General features: G+C 49.0%; 1 protein-coding gene across 1 annotated transcript in view; it reads right to left on the bottom strand.

The window, feature by feature from the left end:
* Window positions 1–2,037: 2,037 nt before the first annotated feature.
* The window catches only part of LOC147114489 (acid-sensing ion channel 1C-like), a 28,732-nt gene continuing 11,881 nt past the window's right edge, over window positions 2,038–18,888 (bottom strand). The window contains exon 2 of the mRNA XM_085993925.1: window positions 2,038–2,124. Coding sequence (XP_085850051.1) covers window positions 2,038–2,124 — 87 coding nt within the window. The remainder of the gene's footprint in view (window positions 2,125–18,888) is intronic.

Here is an 18,888-nt window from a genome sequence, read left to right as displayed (position 1 = left end):
GTCGGCGGGGCAGTACTGAGGGAGCGCTGCACTGTCAGAGGGGCAGTACTGAGGGAGCGTTGCACTGTCGGAGGGACAGTACTGTGGGAGCGCTGCACTGTCGGAGGGGCAGTGCTGAGCGAGAGCCGCACTGTCAGAGGGGCAGTACTGAGGGAGCGCTGTACTGTTGGAGGGGCTCTACTGAGGGAGTGCTGCACCGTCGGTGGGGCAGTACTGAGGGAGCGCTGCACTGTCGGAGGGGCTGTACTGAGGGAGTGCTGCACTGTTGGAGGGGTAGTTTTGAGGGAGTGCTGCGCTGTCAGATGGGCAGTACTGAGGGATTGCTGCACTGTCGGAGGGGCAGTACTGAGGGAGTGCTGCACTGACAGAGGGTCAGTACTGAGGGAGCGCTGCACTGTTGGGGGGGCAGTATTGAGGGTGCGCTGCACTGTTGGAGGGGCAGTACTGAGCGAGCGCCACACTGTGTAAAGTGCAGTACTGAGGGAGTGCTGCACTGTCGGAGGGTCAGTACTGAGGGAGCGCTGCACTATCGGAGGGCAGTACTGAGGGAGTGCTGCACTGTCGGAGGTTCAGTACTGAGGGAGCGCTGTCGGAGGGGCAGTACTGAGGGAGCGTTGCACTGTCGGAGGGGCAGTACTGTGGGAGCGCTGCAGTGTCGGAGGGACAGTACTGAGGGTGCGCTGCACTGTCGGAGGGGCAGTACTGAGGGAGCGCTGCACTGTCGGAGGGGCAGTACTGAGGGAGCGCCACACTGTCGAAGGTGCAGTACTGAGGGAGTGCTGCACTGTCGGCGGGTCAGTACTGAGGGAGCGCTGCACTATCGGAGGGCAGTACTGAGGGAGTGCTGCACTGTCGGAGGTTCAGTACTGAGGGAGCGCTGCACTGTCGGAGGGGCAGTACTGAGGGAGCACTGCACTGTCGGAGGGGCAGTACTGAGGGAGCGCTGCACTGTCGGAGGGGCAGTACTGAGGGAGCGCTGCACTGTCGGTGGGGCATTACTGAGGTAGCGCTGCACTGTCGGAGGGGCAGTACTGAGGGAGCGTTGCACTGTCGGAGGGGCAGTACTGTGGGAGCGCTGCACTGTCGGAGGAGCAGTACTGAGGGAGCGCTGCACTGTCGGAGGGGCAGTACTGAGGGAGCGCTGCACTGTCGGAGGAGCAGTACTGAGGGAGCGCTGCACTGTCGGAGGGGCAGTACTGAGGGTGCGTTGCACTGTCGGAGGGGCAGTACTGTGGGAGCCCTGCTGTGTCGGAGGGACAGTACTGAGGGAGCGCTGCACTGTCGGAGGGGCAGTACTGTAGGAGCGCTGCACTGTCGGAGGGGCAGTACTGAGGGAGCGCTGCACTGTCGGAGGAGCAGTACTGAGGGAGCGCTGCACTGTCGGAGGGGTAGTACTGAGGGTGCGTTGCACTGTCGGAGGGGCAGTACTGTGGGAGCGCTGCTGTGTCGGAGGGGCAGTACTGAGGGAGCGCTGCACTTTCGGAGGGGCAGTACTGAGGGAGCGTTACACTGCCGTGTTGCAGTACTGAGGGAGCGCTGCACTGTTGCAGGTGCCGTCTTTTGGATGAGACATTAAACCGAGACCCCGTCTGCTCTCTCAGGTGGGTGTAAAGTGTCCCGTGGAACTATTCGAAGAAGAGCAGGGCAGTTCTCCCCGGTGTCCAGGGCAATATTTATCCCTCAACCAACATCACTAAAAACAGATTTTCTGGTCATTATCACGTTGCTGTTTGTGGGAGCTTGCTGTGCGCTAATTGGCTGCAGCGTATCCTACATTACAACAGTGACTCCACTTCGAAAAGTACCTAATTGGCTGTAAAGTGCTTTGGGATGTCCGGAGGTGGTGAAAGGCGCTGGAGAAATGCCAGACTTTCTGATTTCTCTTCTCTGCACACACAGACATATGGTGCTACAATCTGCTGTCACTAAACAATGGAGCTGCTAATTATCAGCTCGCTCACTCTGTAATGTTCCCAACTCCCAGAGAGGCCCATCATCCTTCACAGCACCAGCCCATTATTCTAAGCCGCCCATTAATCATGCCTCGTGTTCCTTCAGCTCTCCAAAGCCCCCGTTGCAGGTTAGGCTTATTTCTCTTCTATACGGACTGAAGGTTTTTTCGCTCTAACCTCGTGAGAAATCTGTTGGGAGGAGAGTTTTCGAGGACTTGGGTTCATTTTAAGATTGTCACACTGCAGTTCTCTGGTGTTTTTAAATGATAACGAGATTCGATCAGGTCAATCGAGAGAAACTATTTCCTCTGGTCGGGGGGGGAGTCCAGAACAAGGGGGCAGAACCTTAAAATTAGAGCCAGGCCGTTCAGGGGTGATGTCAGGAAGCACTTCTTCACACAAAGGGCAGTGGAAATCTGGAACTCTCTCCCCCAAAAAACTGTTGAGGCTGGAGGTCAATTGGAAATTTCAAAACTGAGAGTTTTGTTGGGTCAGGGTGTTACCGGTTACAGAACCAAGGCGGGTAGATGGAGTTGAGGTACAGATCAGCCGTGATCTGGTTGAATGGCGGAACAGGCTCGAGGGGCCGAATGGCCTCCCTCTGGTCCTGTGCTGGAATCTTCACTTCAGCATTCATCAGCAGGACCTCGGGGAAGGTGCAGCCCCGGTGAAGGAGACTCAACAACGCTGGCGGGAAGAATGAGGTGAAGAATGTGTCAGGCGGAAACTGAAAGGATTCAATAGCCACAGGACTCCTGGGCTATTTTGGAATAAATCCCAGCAATCGCAGAGAGTTATAGGATTGGTAACGTCTTCAGGTTCCATAAACATTGGGTGTGAGCACAGGGCAGGTGCAATGTACTTACACTCTTCAAAAAGACGGGAAATGCACTCAGTGAATGGGCTGGTTCTCAGTCTCCAGTGTTTGTGTCTATTCCCCAGGTGTTATCAATGAACAGTGGGAGGTCACACCGTACAAACATAGAAACATCGAAACATAGAAGATAGGAGCAGGAGTAGGCCATTCGGCCCCTCGAGCCTGCTCCGCCATTCAATGAGATCATGGCTGATCATCCAAATTCAGTACCCTGTCCCTGCCTTCTCCCCATATCCCTTGATCCCTTTAGCCTTAAGAAATATATCTAATTCCTTCTTGAATATATTTAATGAATTGGCCTCAACTGCCTTCTGTGGCAGAGAATTCCACAGGTTCACCACTCTCTGGGTGAAGAAATTCCTCCTCATCTCAGTCCTAAATGGCTTACCCCTTATCCTTAGACTGTGACCCCTGGTTCTGGACTCCCCCACCATCAGGAACATCCTTCCTGCATCTAGTCTGTCTAGTCCTGTTAGAATTTTATACGTTTCAATGAAATCCCCTCTCATTCTTCTAAACTCTAGCGAATATAAGCCTAATCGACCCAATCTCTCTTCATATGTCATTCCTGCCATCCCAGGTATCAGTCTGGTGAATCTTCGCTGCACTCCCTCCATGGCAAGAACATCCTTCCTCAGATAAGGCGACCAAAACTGCACACAATACTCAAGGTGTGGTCTCACCAAGGCCCTGTACAACTGTAGCAAGACATCCCTGCTCCTGTACTCAAATCCTCTCGCTATGAAGGCCAACATACCATTTGCCTTCTCAACCGTCTGCTGCACCTGCCTGCTTACCTTCAGCAACTGGTGCACAAGGACAGCCAGGTCTCGTTGCACTTCCCCTTTTCCCAATCTATTACCATTCAAATAATAATCTGCCTTCCTGTTTTTGCCACCAAAGTGGATAACCTCGCATTTATCCACATTATACTGCATCTGCCATGCACTGCCCAATCGTCCAACCTGTCCAAGTCATACTGGAGTTTCTCGGCATCCTCCTCACAGCACACATGCGCACCCAGCTTTGAGCCATCTGCAAACATGGAGATATTACATCTAGCTCCCTCGTCTAGATCATTAATATATATTGTGAAGAACTGGGGTTGTGGTGGAGCCCACAACGGACTCAGACCGTCTGTACATAATGCCTTTAACAGATTGTTAGTCACAACCTTGTCTGTACCATTATCTGTACCTTTAACTTAACAGAGCGCGGTTGCTTCAACAGCCCGGACAAAACGTGATGACGTCATACCGTGCATCACGTGATCACCGTATGGCGGGAGGAACGTCATGACGTCAGCTACGGGGTTTCCTAATCAGTCCTCGTGGAACCTCGGAAGAAAAAAGACCTACACTCGATGTCTCCTGTAGTTTACTGTTAAAATAGTTTTTCCATTAAAGTTCTTTGTTAAATTCCTGAGCAGTGCTCAGTTTTTTCGCTAGGAACTCCCGTTCCTACAAGATCCTAGCACCAATCCCTGCGGTACCCCACTAGTCACTGCCTTCCACTCGGAAAAAGACACGTTTATTCCAACTCTTTGCTTCCTGTCGTCCAACCAGTTCTCTATCAAAGTCAGTACCTTACCCCCAATCCCATGTGCTTTAACTTTGCACGCTAATCTCTTATGCGGGACCTTATCGAAAGCCTTCTGAAAGTCCAAATATACCACATCCACTGGTTCTCCCTTATCTATTCTACCAGATACATCCTCAAAAAATTCCAGTAGATTAGTCAAGCATGATTTACCTTTTGTAAATCCATGCTGACTTTGTCCAATCCTGTCACTCTTTTCCAAGTGCTCTGCTATTACATCTTTTATGATCTGGAATGCACTGCCTGAAAGGGTGGTGGAGGCAGATTCGATTGTGGCTTTCAAAAGGGAGTTGGATAAGTACCTGAAGGAAAAGTATTTGCAGGGCTCCGGGGAAAGGGCGGGAGTGGGACTGGCTGAACTGCTCTTACAGAGAGCCGGCACGGGCTCGAGGGGCCGAATGGCCTCCTTCTGTGCTGTAACCAGTCTATGATTTTAAGATTCTTTCACATTCTCAGAAAGACAAAGCCAATGAAGTGTTTTTAAAATGCAGTCAGTGTTGTTTTATAAGGAATTATGGCAGTCAATTTCGACACAGAGAATCTGTTTTAGTGATGTTGGTTGAGGGATAAATATTTGTCAGGACACCGGGGAAAACTCCCCTGCTCTTCTTCGAAATAGTGCCGTGCAATCCTTTACATCCATTACTGGTGGGTACAGCTCTGTCTCTATATAACACTGGGGTACAGTACTGGTGGGTACAGGTCTGTCTCTATATAACACTGGGGTACAGTACTGGTGGGTACAGCTCTGTCTCTATATAACACTGGGGTACAGTACTGGTGGGTACAGGTCTGTCACTATAACACTGAGGTACAGTACTGGTGGGTACAGGTCTGTCACTGTATAACACTGGGGTACAGTACTGGTGGGTACAGGTCTGTCACTTTATAACACTGGGGTACAGTACTGGTGGGTACAGGTCCGTCACTGTATAACACTGGGGTACAGTACTGGTGGGGACAGCTCTGTCACTGTATAACACTGGGGTACAGTACTGGTGGGTACAGGTCTGTCACTGTATAACACTGGGGTACAGTACTGGTGGGTCCAGCTCTGTCTCTATACAACACTGGGGTACAGTACTGGTGGGTACAGGTCTGTCACTGTATAACACTGGGGTGCAGTACTGGTGGGTACAGGTCTGTCACCGTATAACACTGGGGTACAGTACTGGTGGGTACAGGTCTGTCACTGTACAACACTGGGGTACAGTACTGGTGGGTACAGGTCTGTCACTGTATAACACTGGGGTACAGTACTGGTGGGTACAGGTCTGTCACTGTATAACACAGGGGTACAGTACTGGTGGGTACAGGTCAGTCACTGTATAACACAGGGTACAGTACTGGTGGGTACAGCTCTGTCACTGTATAACACTGGGGTACAGTACTGGTGGGTACAGGTCTGTCACTGCATAACACTGGGGTACAGTACTGGTGGGTACAGGTCTGTCACTGTATAACACTGGGGTACAGTACTGGTGGGTACAGGTCTGTCGCTGTATAACACGGGTACAGTACTGGTGGGTACAGGTCTGTCGCTGTATAACACTGGGGTACAGTACTGGTGGGTACAGGTCTGTCGCTGTATAACACGGGTACAGTACTGGTGGGTACAGGTCTGTCACTGTATAACACTGGGGTACAGTACTGGTGGGTACAGGTCTGTCGCTGTATAACACTGGGGTACAGTACTGGTGGGTACAGGTCTGTCGCTGTATAACACTGGGGTACAGTACTGGTGGGTACAGGTCTGTCACTATAACACTGGGGTACAGTACTGGTGGGTACAGGTCTGTCGCTGTATAACACGGGTACAGTACTGGTGGGTACAGGCCTGTCACTCTATAACACTGGGGTACAGTACTGGTGGGTACAGGTCTGTCACTGTATAACACGGGTACAGTACTGGTGGGTACAGGCCTGTCACTGTACAATTCTGGGGTACAGTACTGGTGGGTACAGGTCTGTCAATATATAACACAGGGGTACAGTACTGGTGGGTACAGGTCCTTCACTGTATAACACTGGGGTCCAGTACTGGTGGGTACAGGTCAGTCATTAACACTGGGATACAGTACTCGTGGGTACAGGTCTGTCAATTTATAACACTGGGGTACAGTACTGGTGGATACAGATCTGTCATTGTATAACACTGGGGTGCAGTACTGGTGGGTACAGGTCTGTCACTGTATAACACTGGGGTACAGTACTGGTGGGTACAGGTCTGTCGCTCTATAACACTGGGCTACAGTACATGTGGGTACAGGTCCGTCTCTGTATAACACTGGGGTACAGAACTGCTGGTTACAGGTCTGTCACTGTATAACACTGGCGTACAGTACTGGTGGGTACAGACATGTCACTGTACAACATTGGCATACATTACTGGTGGGTACACGTTTGTCACTGTATAACACGGGTACATTACTGGTGGGTACAGGTCTCTCACTGTACAACACTGGGGTACACTACTGGTTTCGTACAGGTCTGTCACTATAACACTGGGGTACAGTACTGTGGGTACAGGTCTGTCACGGTATAACACTGGGGTACAGTACTGGTGGGTACAGGTCTGTCACTGTATAACACTGGGTTACAGAACTGGTGTGTACAGGTCTGTCACTGTATAACACTGGGGTACAGTACTGGTGGGTACAGGTCTGTCACTGTATAACACTGGGGTACAGTACTGGTGGGTACAGGTCTGTCACTGTACAACACTGGGGTACAGTACTGGTGGGTACAGGTCTGTCACTGTATAACACTGGGGTACAGTACTGGTGGGTACAGGTCTGTCACTGTATAACACTGGGGTACAGTACTGGTGGGTACAGGTCTGTCACTGTATAACACTGCGGTAAAGTACTGGTGGGTACAGGTCTGTCACTGTATAACACTGGGGTACAGTACTGGTGGGTACAGTTCTGTCACTATTACACTGGGGTACAGTACTGTTGGGTAAAGGTCTGTCACTGTAACACTGTGGTACAGTAGTGATGGGTACAGGTCTGTCATTGTTTAGCACTGGGGTACAGTAGTGGTGGGCACATGTCTGCCACTGTATAAAACTGGGGCCCAGTACTGGTGGGTACAATCCTGTCACTGTATAACACTGGGGTACGGTACTGGTGGGTACAGGTCTGACACAGTAAAACACTGCGGTACAGTACTGGTGTGTACAGCTCGGTCACTGTATAACACTGGGGTACAGTACTGGTGGGTACAGGTCTGATACAGTAAAACACTGCGGTACAGTACTGGTGTGTACAGGTTGGTCACTGATACTGGGATACAGTACTGGTGTGTATAGGTCTGTCACTAACACTAGGATACAGTACTGGTGGGTACAGGTCTGTCACTGTATAACACTGGGGTACAGTACTGGTGGGTACAGGTCTGTCGCTGTATAACACGGGTACAGTACTGGTGGGTACAGGCCTGTCACTCTATAACACTGGGGTACAGTACTGGTGGGTACAGGTCTGTCACTGTATAACACGGGTACAGTACTGGTGGGTACAAGCCTGTCACTCTATAACACTGGGGTACAGTACTGGTGGGTACAGGTCTGTCACTGTATAACACGGGTACAGTACTGGTGGGTACAGGCCTGTCACTGTACAATTCTGGGGTACAGTACTGGTGGGTACAGGTCTGTCAATATATAACACAGGGGTACAGTACTGGTGGGTACAGGTCCTTCACTGTATAACACTGGGGTCCAGTACTGGTGGGTACAGGTCAGTCATTAACACTGGGATACGGTACTCGTGGGTACAGGTCTGTCAATTTATAACACTGGGGTACAGTACTGGTGGATACAGATCTGTCATTGTATAACACTGGGGTGCAGTACTGGTGGGTACAGGTCTCTCACTGTATAACACTGGGGTACAGTACTGGTGGGTGCAGGTCTGTCGCTCTATAACACTGGGCTGCAGTACATGTGGGTACAGGTCCGTCTCTGTATAACACTGGGGTACAGAACTGCTGGTTACAGGTCTGTCACTGTATAACACTGGCGTACAGTACTGGTGGGTACAGACATGTCACTGTACAACATTGGCATACATTACTGGTGGGTACATGTTTGTCACTGTATAACACGGGTACATTACTGGTGGGTACAGGTCTCTCACTGTACAACACTGGGGTACACTACTGGTTTCGTACAGGTCTGTCACTATAACACTGGGGTACAGTACTGTGGGTACAGGTCTGTCACGGTATAACACTGGGGTACAGTACTGGTGGGTACAGGTCTGTCACTGTATAACACTGGGTTACAGAACTGGTGTGTACAGGTCTGTCACTGTATAACACTGGGGTACAGTACTGGTGGGTACAGGTCTGTCACTGTATAACACTGGGGTACAGTACTGGTGGGTACAGGTCTGTCACTGTACAACACTGGGGTACAGTACTGGTGGGTACAGGTCTGTCACTGTATAACACTGGGGTACAGTACTGGTGGGTACAGGTCTGTCACTGTATAACACTGGGGCACAGCACTGGTGGGTACAGGTCTGTCACTGTACAACACTGGGGTACAGTACTGGTGGGTACATGTCTGTCGCTGTATAACACTGGGGTATGGTACTGCTTGGTATAGGTCTGTCACTGTATAACACTGCGGTAAAGTACTGGTGGGTACAGGTCTGTCACTGTATAACACTGGGGTACAGTACTGGTGGGTACAGTTCTGTCACTATTACACTGGGGTACAGTACTGTTGGGTAAAGGTCTGTCACTGTAACACTGTGGTACAGTAGTGATGGGTACAGGTCTGTCATTGTTTAGCACTGGGGTACAGTAGTGGTGGGCACATGTCTGCCACTGTATAAAACTGGGGCCCAGTACTGGTGGGTACAATCCTGTCACTGTATAACACTGGGGTACGGTACTGGTGGGTACAGGTCTGACACAGTAAAACACTGCGGTACAGTACTGGTGTGTACAGCTCGGTCACTGTATAACACTGGGGTACAGTACTGGTGGGTACAGGTCTGATACAGTAAAACACTGCGGTACAGTACTGGTGTGTACAGGTTGGTCACTGATACTGGGATACAGTACTGGTGTGTATAGGTCTGTCACTAACACTAGGATACAGTACTGGTGGGTACAGGTCTGTCACTGTATAACACTGGGGTACAGTACTGGTGGGTACAGGTCTGTCGCTGTATAACACGGGTACAGTACTGGTGGGTACAGGCCTGTCACTCTATAACACTGGGGTACAGTACTGGTGGGTACAGGTCTGTCACTGTATAACATGGGTACAGTACTGGTGGGTACAGGCCTGTCACTGTTTAACACTGGGGTACAGTACTGGTGGGTACAGATCTGTGACTATAACACTGGGGTACAGTACTGGTGGGTACAGGTCTGACACTGTAAAACACTGCGGTACATTACTGGTGTGTACAGGTCGGTCACTGATGCTGGGATACAGTACTGGTGTGTACAGGTCTGTCACTAACACTGGGGCACAGTACTGGTGGGTAGAGGGCTGTCGCTGTATAACACTGGGGTACAGTACTGGTGGGTACATGTCTGTTATTGTATAACACTGGGGTACAGTACTGGTGGGTACAGGCCTGTCACTGTATAACACTGGGGTACAGTACTGGTGGGTACAGATCTGTGACTATAACGCTGGGGTACAGTACTGGTGGGTACAGGTCTGTCACTGTATAACACTGGGGTACAGTACTGGTGGGTACAGGTCTGTCGCTGTATAACACTGGGTTACAGTACTGGTGGGTACAGGTCTGTCGCTGTATAACACTGGGTTACAGTACTGGTGGGTACAGGTCTGTCACTGTATAACACTGGGGTACAGTACTGGTGGGTACAGGTCTCGCACCGTACAACACTGGGGTACAGTACTGGTGGGTACAGGTCTGTCACTGTATCACACTGGGGTACAGTACTGGTGGGTACATGTCTGTCACTGTATAACACTGGGATACAGTACTGATGGGTACAGGTCTGTCGCTTCATAACACTGGGGTACAGTACTGGTGGGCACAGGTCTGTCGCTGTATAATACTGGGGTACAGTACTGGTGGGTACAGGTCTGTCAGTGTAAAACACTATGATACTGTACTGCTGGGCACAGGTCTGTCATTGTATAACGCTGGCGTACGGTACTGGTGAGTACATGTCTCTCACTGTATAATTCTGTGGTACAGTACTGGTGGGTACAGGTCTGTCAACGTATAACACAGGGGTACAGTACTGGTGGGTACAGGTCTGTCACTAACACTGGGATACAGTACTGGTGGGTACAGGTCTGTCAATGCATAACACTGGGGTACCGTACTGGCGGGTACAGGTCTGACACTGTATAACACTGGGGTACAGTACTGGTGGGTACAGGTCTGTTGCTGTATAACACTGGGGTACAGTACTGGTGGGTAGAGGTCTGTGACTGTATAACACTCGGGTACAGTACAGGTGGGTACAGGTCTGTCATTATAACACTGAGGTACAGTAATGGTGGGTACTGGTCTGTCACTGTATAACACGGGTACAGTACTGGTGGGTACAGGTCTGTCACTGTATAACACTGTGGTTCAGTACTGGTGGGTACAGATCTGTCACTGTATAACACTGGGGTACAGTACTGGTGGGTACAGGTCTGTCGCTGTATAACACTGGGGTACAGTACTGGTGGGTACAGGTCTGTCACTGTATAGCACTGGGGTACTGTACTGGTGGGTACATGTCTGTCACTGTATAACACTGGGGTACAGTACTGGTGGGTACAGGTCTGTCACTGTATAACACTGTGGTACAGTACTGGTGGGTACATGTCTGTCACTGTATAACACTGGGGTACAGTACTGCTGGGTACAGGTCTGTCACTGTATAACACTGTGGTACAGTACTGGTGGGTACATGTCTGTCACTGTATAACCTTGGGTTACAGTACTGGTGGGTACAGGTTTGTCACTGTATAACAGTGGAGTACAGTATTGGTGGGTACAAGTCTGTCGCTGTATAACACTGAGGTACAATACTGGTGGGTACTGGTCTGCCACTGTATAACACGGGTACAGCACTAGTGAGTACAGGCCTGTTGCTGTCTAACACGGGGTTACAGTACTGGTGGGTACAGGTCTGTCGCTGTGTAATACGGGTACAATACAGGTGGGTACAGGTTTGTCATTATAACACTGGGGTAAAATACAGGTGGGTACAGGTCTGTCACTAAATAACACTGGGGTACAGTACTGGTGGGTACAGGTCTGTCACTGCATAACACTGGGGTACATTACTGGTGGGTACAGGTCTCTCACTGTACAATTCTGGGGTACAGTACTGGTGGGTACAGGTCAGTCATTAACACTGGGATACAGTACTCGTGGGTACAGGTCTGTCGCTGTATAACACTGGGCTACAGTACATGTGGGTACAGGTCCATCTCTGTACAACACTGGGGTACAGAACTGCTGGGTACAGGTCTGTCACTGTATAACACTGGCGTACAGTACTGGTGGGTACACGTTTGTCACTGTATAACACGGGTACATTACTGGTGGGTACAGGTCTGTCACTGTATAACACTAGGTTACGGTAGTGGTGGGTAGAGGTCTCTCACTGTACAACACTGGGGTACACTACTGGTTTCGTACACGTCTGTCACTATAACACTGGGGTACAGTACTGTGGGTACAGGTCTGTCACGGTATAACACTGGGGTACAGTACTGGTGGGTACAGGTCTGTCACTGTATAACACTTGGATACAGTACTGGTGGGTACAGGTCTGTCGCTGTATAACACTGGGGCACAGTACTGGTGGGTACAGGTCTGTCACCATATAACACTGGGGTACAGTACTGGTTGGTACAGGTCTGTCACCATATAACACTGGGGTACAGTACTGGTTGGTACAGGTCTGTCACTGTGTAACACTGGGGTACAGTACTGGTGGGTACAGGTCTGTCACTGTATAACACTGGGGTACAGTACTGGTGGGTACAGGTCTGTCACTGTATAACACTGGGTTACAGAACTGGTGTGTACAGGTCTGTCACTGTGTAACACTGGGGTACAGTACTGGTGGGTACAGGTCTGTCACTGTTTAACACTGGGGTACAGTACTGGTGGGTACAGGTCTGTCACTGTATAACACTGGGGTACAGTACTGGTGGGTACAGGTCTGTCACTGTATAACACTGGGGTACAGTACTGGTGGGTACAGGTCTGTCACTGTACAACACTGGGGTACAGTACTGGCGGGTACAGGTCTGTCGCTGTATAACACTGGGGTACAGTACTGGTGGGTACAGGTCTGTCCCTGTATAACACTGCGGTAAAGTACTGGTGGGTACAGGTCTGTCACTGTATAACACTGGGGTACAGTACTGGTGGGTACAGTTCTGTCACTATTACACTGGGGTACAGTACTGGTGGGTACAGTTCTGTCACTATAACACTGTGGTACAGTAGTGATGGGTACAGGTCTGTCACTGTTTAGCACTGGGGTACAGTACTGGTGGGTACAATCCTGTCACTCTATAACACTGGGGTACGGTACTGGATGGTACAGGTCTGACACAGTAAAACACTGCGGTACAGTACTGGTGTGTACAGGTCGGTCACTGTATAACACTGGGGTACAATACTGGTGGGTACAGGTATGATAATGTAAAACACTGCGGTACAGTACTGGTGTGTACAGGTTGGTCACTGACACTGGGATACAGTACTGGTGTGTATAGGTCTGTCACTAACACTGGGATACAGTACTGGTGGGTACACGTCTGTCACTGTATAACACTGGGGTACAGTACTGGTGGGTACAGGTCTGTCACTGTATAACATGGGTACAGTACTGGTGGGTACAGGCCTGTCACTGTATAACACTGGGGTACAGTACTGGTGGGTACAGATCTGTGACTATAACACTGGAGTACATTACTGGTGGGTACAGGTCTGACACTGTAAAACACTGCGGTACATTACTGGTGTGTACAGGTCGGTCACTTATACTGGGATACAGTACTGGTGTGTACAGGTTGGTCACTAACACTGGGGCACAGTACTGGTGGGTACATGTCTGTCACTGTATAACACTGGGGTACAGTACTGGTGGGTACAGGCCTGTCACTTTATAACACTGGGGTACAGTACTGGTGGGTACAGATCTGTGACTATAACGCTGGGGTACAGTACTGGTGGGTACAGGTCTGTCACTGTATAACACTGGGGTACAGTACTGGTGGGTATCACAGAATCACAGAATCACAGAAACCCCACAGTGCAGATAGAGGCCATTTCGGCCCATCGAGCCTGCACCGACACATATCCCACCCGATCCCCGTAACCCCTACACCAACACATATCCCACCCGATCCCCGTAACCCCTACACCAACACATATCCCACCCTATCCCCGTAACCCCACGTATTTAATCCCCCTAACACTAAGGGTCAATTTATCATAGCCAATCATCCTAACCCGCACATCTTTGGACTGTGGGAGGAAACCGGAGCACCCGGAGGAAACCCACGCAAACACGGGGAGAATGTGCAAACTCCACACAGACAGTCACCCGAGGCCGGATTCGAACCCGGGTCCCTGGCGCTGTGAGGCAACAGTGCTAACCACTATGCCACCGTGCTGCCCGTGCAGACCGTACAGGTCTGTCATTGTATAACACTGGGTTACAGTGCTGGTGGGTACAGGTCTGTCGCTGTATAACCCTGGGGTACAGTACTGGTGGGTACAGGTCTCACACCGTACAACACTGGGGTACAGTACTGGTGGGTACAGGTCTGTCACTGTATAACACTGGGATACAGTACTGGTTGGTACAGGTCTGTCATTGTATAACACTGGGGTACAGTGCTGGCGGTTACAGGTCTGACACTGTATAACACTGGGGTACCGTATTGGTGGGTACAGGTCTGTCATTGTAACACTGGGGTACAGTTTTGGTGGGTAAAGCTCTGTCACTGTATAACACTAGGGTACTGCACTGGTGGGTACAGCTCTGTCACTGTATAACACTAGGCTACAGCACTGGTGGGTACAGGTCTGTTACTCTAACACTGGGGTACAGTACTGGTGGGTACAAGTCTATCACTAACACAGGTACAGTACTGGTGGGTGCAGGTCTGTCACTGAATAACACTGGGGTACAGTAATGGTGGGTACAGTTCCGTCACTATAACACTGTGGTACAGTACTGGTGGGTACAGGTCTGTCACTGTATAACACTGCGGTACAGCACTGGTGGGTACAGTTCTATCACTATAACACTGGGGTACAGTACTGGTGTTTACAGTTCTGTCACTATAACACTGGGGCACAGTACTGGTGGGTACAGGTCTGTCACTAACACTGGGATACAGTACTGGTGTGTACAGGTCTGTCACTGTATAATGCAGGGGTACAGTATTTGTGGGGACAGGGCTGTCACTGTACAACACTGGGGTACAGTACTGGTGGGTACAGGTCTGTCACTGTATAACACTGGGTTACAGTACTGGTGGGTACAGGTCTGTCACTGTACAACACTGGGGTACAGTACTGGTGGGTACAGCTCTGTCACTGTATAACACTGGGGTACAGTACTGGTGGGCACAGGTCTGACACTGTATAACACTGGGGTACAGTACTGGTGGGTACAGGTCTGTCACTGTATAACGCTGGGGTACAGTATTGGTGGGTACAGGGCTGTCACGGTACAACACTGGGGTACAGTACTGGTGGGTACAAGTCTGTCACTATAACACTGAGGTACAGTAGTGGTGGGTTAGAAACATTGAAACATAGAAGATAGGAGCAGGAGTAGGCCATTCGGCCCTTCGAGCCTGCTCCGCCATTCAATGAGATCATGGCTGATCATCCAAATTCAGTACCCTGTCCCTGCCTTCTCCCCATATCCCTTGATCCCTTTAGCCTCAAGAAATATATCCAACTCTTTCTTGAATATATTTAATGAACTGGCCTCCACCGCCCTCCGTGGCAGAGAATTCCACAGGTTCACCACTCTCTGGGTGAAGAAATTTCTCCTCATTTCAGTCCTAAATGGCTTACCCCTTATCCTTAGACTATGACCCCTGGTTCTGGACTCCCCGGCCATCAGAAACATCCTTCCTGCATCTAGTCTGTCCAGACCTGACAGAATTTTATAGGTTTCGATGAGATCCCCTCTCAATCTTCTAAACTCCAGTGAGTATAAGCCTAATTGATTCAATTCAATTCAAATCGCTTTATTGGCATGACAAGGTGCATCTTATGTTGCCAAAGCATCGAAAAACATTCATGGTTGAACACAAAAATACAGATCTATCCATACAGTGTATAAACAGATATATCTCTGAGTGTATAAATATACATTCATATAATTTGTATATACTCTTTTCTTATATTTAGTGGTTGTCGCTCTGTTTATGGCAAGCTGTAACATAGTGTGCCGCTAAGGTTACACAATTTCTCTCTTCCCCTAGTAGGTATGGGAGTTTTTGGTCGTCATTCAAATTTCTGAATTCCGGGCATATTTTTGTGAATTTTGGGTAGAAATTCTCCCTGATGCCCTGATATTTTCTACAAGCTGTGAGGAAGTGCATCTCTGTCTCCACCACTCCCTGGACTGCAGTGAGAGCATATCCTGTCCTCTCTTGGTAGCTGGGTCTGCCTGTGTCTACCTTTTTCGATCGCCAGGCTATGTTCACTAAGTCTGTACATTGTCAAGGTTTTTCTCAGTTTGCTATCCTTTACCATGGTCAGGTAATCAGCCATGTTGTATTGTCTGTTTCGGGCCAAGTAGCAATTGAGTTTGTTTTGGGTTTTGGTTGTTTCTGCCCAATATGACAGATATTTTTCCTTTTGCTTAGTGATGATTGTGTTGGGTCGAATTCTTTGTGTTACGCTGTCACTGTCCTGGGGCTGGTTATTGTTAGTAGTGTTAGTAGTTACTTCACTGAGTCCCAGGACTAGTTGACTGAGGGTATTCTTCTTTATGGTCCTCTCTTGGCATTTCAGGGCTTCGTAATGATAGCAGTGGGGGTTGCTCATTTTTAGGTGTTTCCAAAATTTGGTGGCTCTTTTTTGGATAGTGATTATTAATGGATATTGGCCTAGTTCTGCCCTGCATGCATTGTTTACGGTTTTCCTTTGAGTCCGGAGGATACTTTTACAGTCTGTGTTTTTGGTTTGATATTTTTCTAAGTTTTTTCCTCATGTTATGGCAATCTGGGTCAAACCATTTTTCATAGTTTTTTGTTTTGGGTTTGTTCTTGCGAGCTTTCAAGTTTGACCTTGTTGCCAAATTATCAAAAATATTATTTAGGTTATTCACTGCCCGGCTTACGCCTTCTTTGTTGTGAGTGTATATGTTATCCAGAAAGGTGTCCAAGAGAGCTTGAGTTGATTGATTGCTAATTGCTTTTTGGTATTTTTCCGTGCTGTTTTTGGCCCATCTGTACGATTTTTTGGTGTTGTACAGCTTACTGGGTTGTGTTTCTGTGTTGGTTGTTTCTGTCTTTTTAAGATACATAGTAATTTGACTGTGGTCTGACAGTGTTGTTTGTGGTTTGACTGTGAATGCTCTGAAAGAGGATGGGTCCAAATCCATAATCATATAGTCTACGGTGCTACAGCCAAGAGGTGAGCAATAGGTGGATCTTCCTAGGAGGTCTCCCATTTACCTACCATTGACAATGTACAGACCCAGGCTTCGACAGAGCTGCAGGAGCTGTTTTCCGTTAGTATTTGTCTGTTTGTCGAAGTTATGCCTGTATGGATGGGAGGGGATATCGAAGTGGTTATTCCCAAATATGTAATTGTTTCCCTGATTATTGGTGAAGTCTGGTTCTTCGCCAGTTCTTGAATTGAGGTCACCACAGATCAACACGTTCCCCTGGGCCTGGAATTGGATAATCTCCCTCTCAATGTTGGAGAAGGTGTCCTCTTTAAAGTACGGGGATTCCATTGGGGGGATATAGAGTGCGCAAATGAAAACATCTTGTGTGTTAGAGATAATCCCCCTCTCAATTTTGAGCCACATGTGGTTTTCGCCCTTTTTTATAAATTTGATGCAATTCTTAAGCTCTGTTTTAAACCAAATCAGTATGCCTCCAGAGTCTCTGCCTTGGGTTACTCCTGGCAATTTATTGGAGGGGACCATCAGCTCTGTGTACCCTTGGGGACGGCCACTGTGTCCTTCTCCTCTATACCAAGTTTCCTGTAAAATGATAATATCCAGATCTTTAGTTTCATCTATGAACTCTGGGGTCCTACTCTTCACGTCGAGCACCGAAGAGCGTAGACCTTGGATATTCCAAGTCAAAATATATAAGGATTTCATTTTAAGTTTTACTATGATAGGTTAAAGAATGATATGTGTTTGTCGTGTCTAAATGGGGGAAAAAAAGATCATCTCAATTGACACAATCTCTCCTCGTACGTCATTCCTGCCATGGGTACAGATCTGTCAGCGTATAACACTGGGATACAGTACTGGTGGGTACAGGTCTGTCGCTGTATAACACTGGGGAACTGTACAGGTGGAACAGGCCTGTCATTGTATAACACTGGCGTACAGTACTGGTGGGTACAGGTCTGTCACTGTATAACATTGGGGTACATTACTGGTGGGTACAGGTCTGTCACTGTATAAAACTTGGGTACAGTACTGGTAGGTACAGGTCTGTCGATGTATAACACTGGGGTACAATACTGGTTGGTACAGGTCTGTCGCTGTATAACACTGGGGTACAGTACTGGTGGGTAGAGTTGGGTCACTGTAACAATGGGGTACAGTACTGGTGGGTACAGATCTGTCACTGTATAACATTGGGGTACATTACTGGTGGGTACAGGTCTGTCACTGTATAAAACTTGGGTACAGTACTGGTAGGTACAGGTCTGTCGATGTATAACACTGGGGTACAATACTGGTTGGTACAGGTCTGTCGCTGTATAACACTGGGGTACAGTACTGGTGGGTAGAGTTGGGTCACTGTAACAATGGGGTACAGTACTGGTGGGTACAGATCTGTCACTGTATAACACTGGGGTACAGTACTGTTGGGTACATGTCTGCCACTGTATAGCATTGGGGTACGGTACTGGTGGGTACAGGTCTGTAACTGTATAACTCTGGGGTACAGTACTGATTGGTATAGGTCTGTCGCCGTATAACACTTGGGTACAGTACTAGTGGGTACAGGTATGTTGCTGTATAACACTGGGGTTCAGTACTGGTTGGTATAGGTCTGTCGCTGTATAATACTGGGGTACAGTACTGGTGGGTAGAGGTCTGTCACAGTAACACTGGGGTACAGTACTGGTGGGTAGAGGTCTGTCACAATAACACTGGGGTACAGTAGTGGTGCGTACAGGTCTGTCACTGTATAACACTGGGGTACAGTACTGGTTTGTACAGGTCTGTCACTGTATAACTCTGGGGTACAGTACTGGTGGGGACAGGTCT

Source organism: Somniosus microcephalus, chromosome 7 (genome assembly GCF_052327205.1).
Source record: "Somniosus microcephalus isolate GS21.2 chromosome 7, FLI_Smic_1.0, whole genome shotgun sequence".
Taxonomy (NCBI): domain Eukaryota; kingdom Metazoa; phylum Chordata; class Chondrichthyes; order Squaliformes; family Somniosidae; genus Somniosus; species Somniosus microcephalus.
The sequence above is the reverse complement of the archived record's forward strand: the minus strand, read 5'-3'. Positions and strand labels throughout refer to the sequence as shown.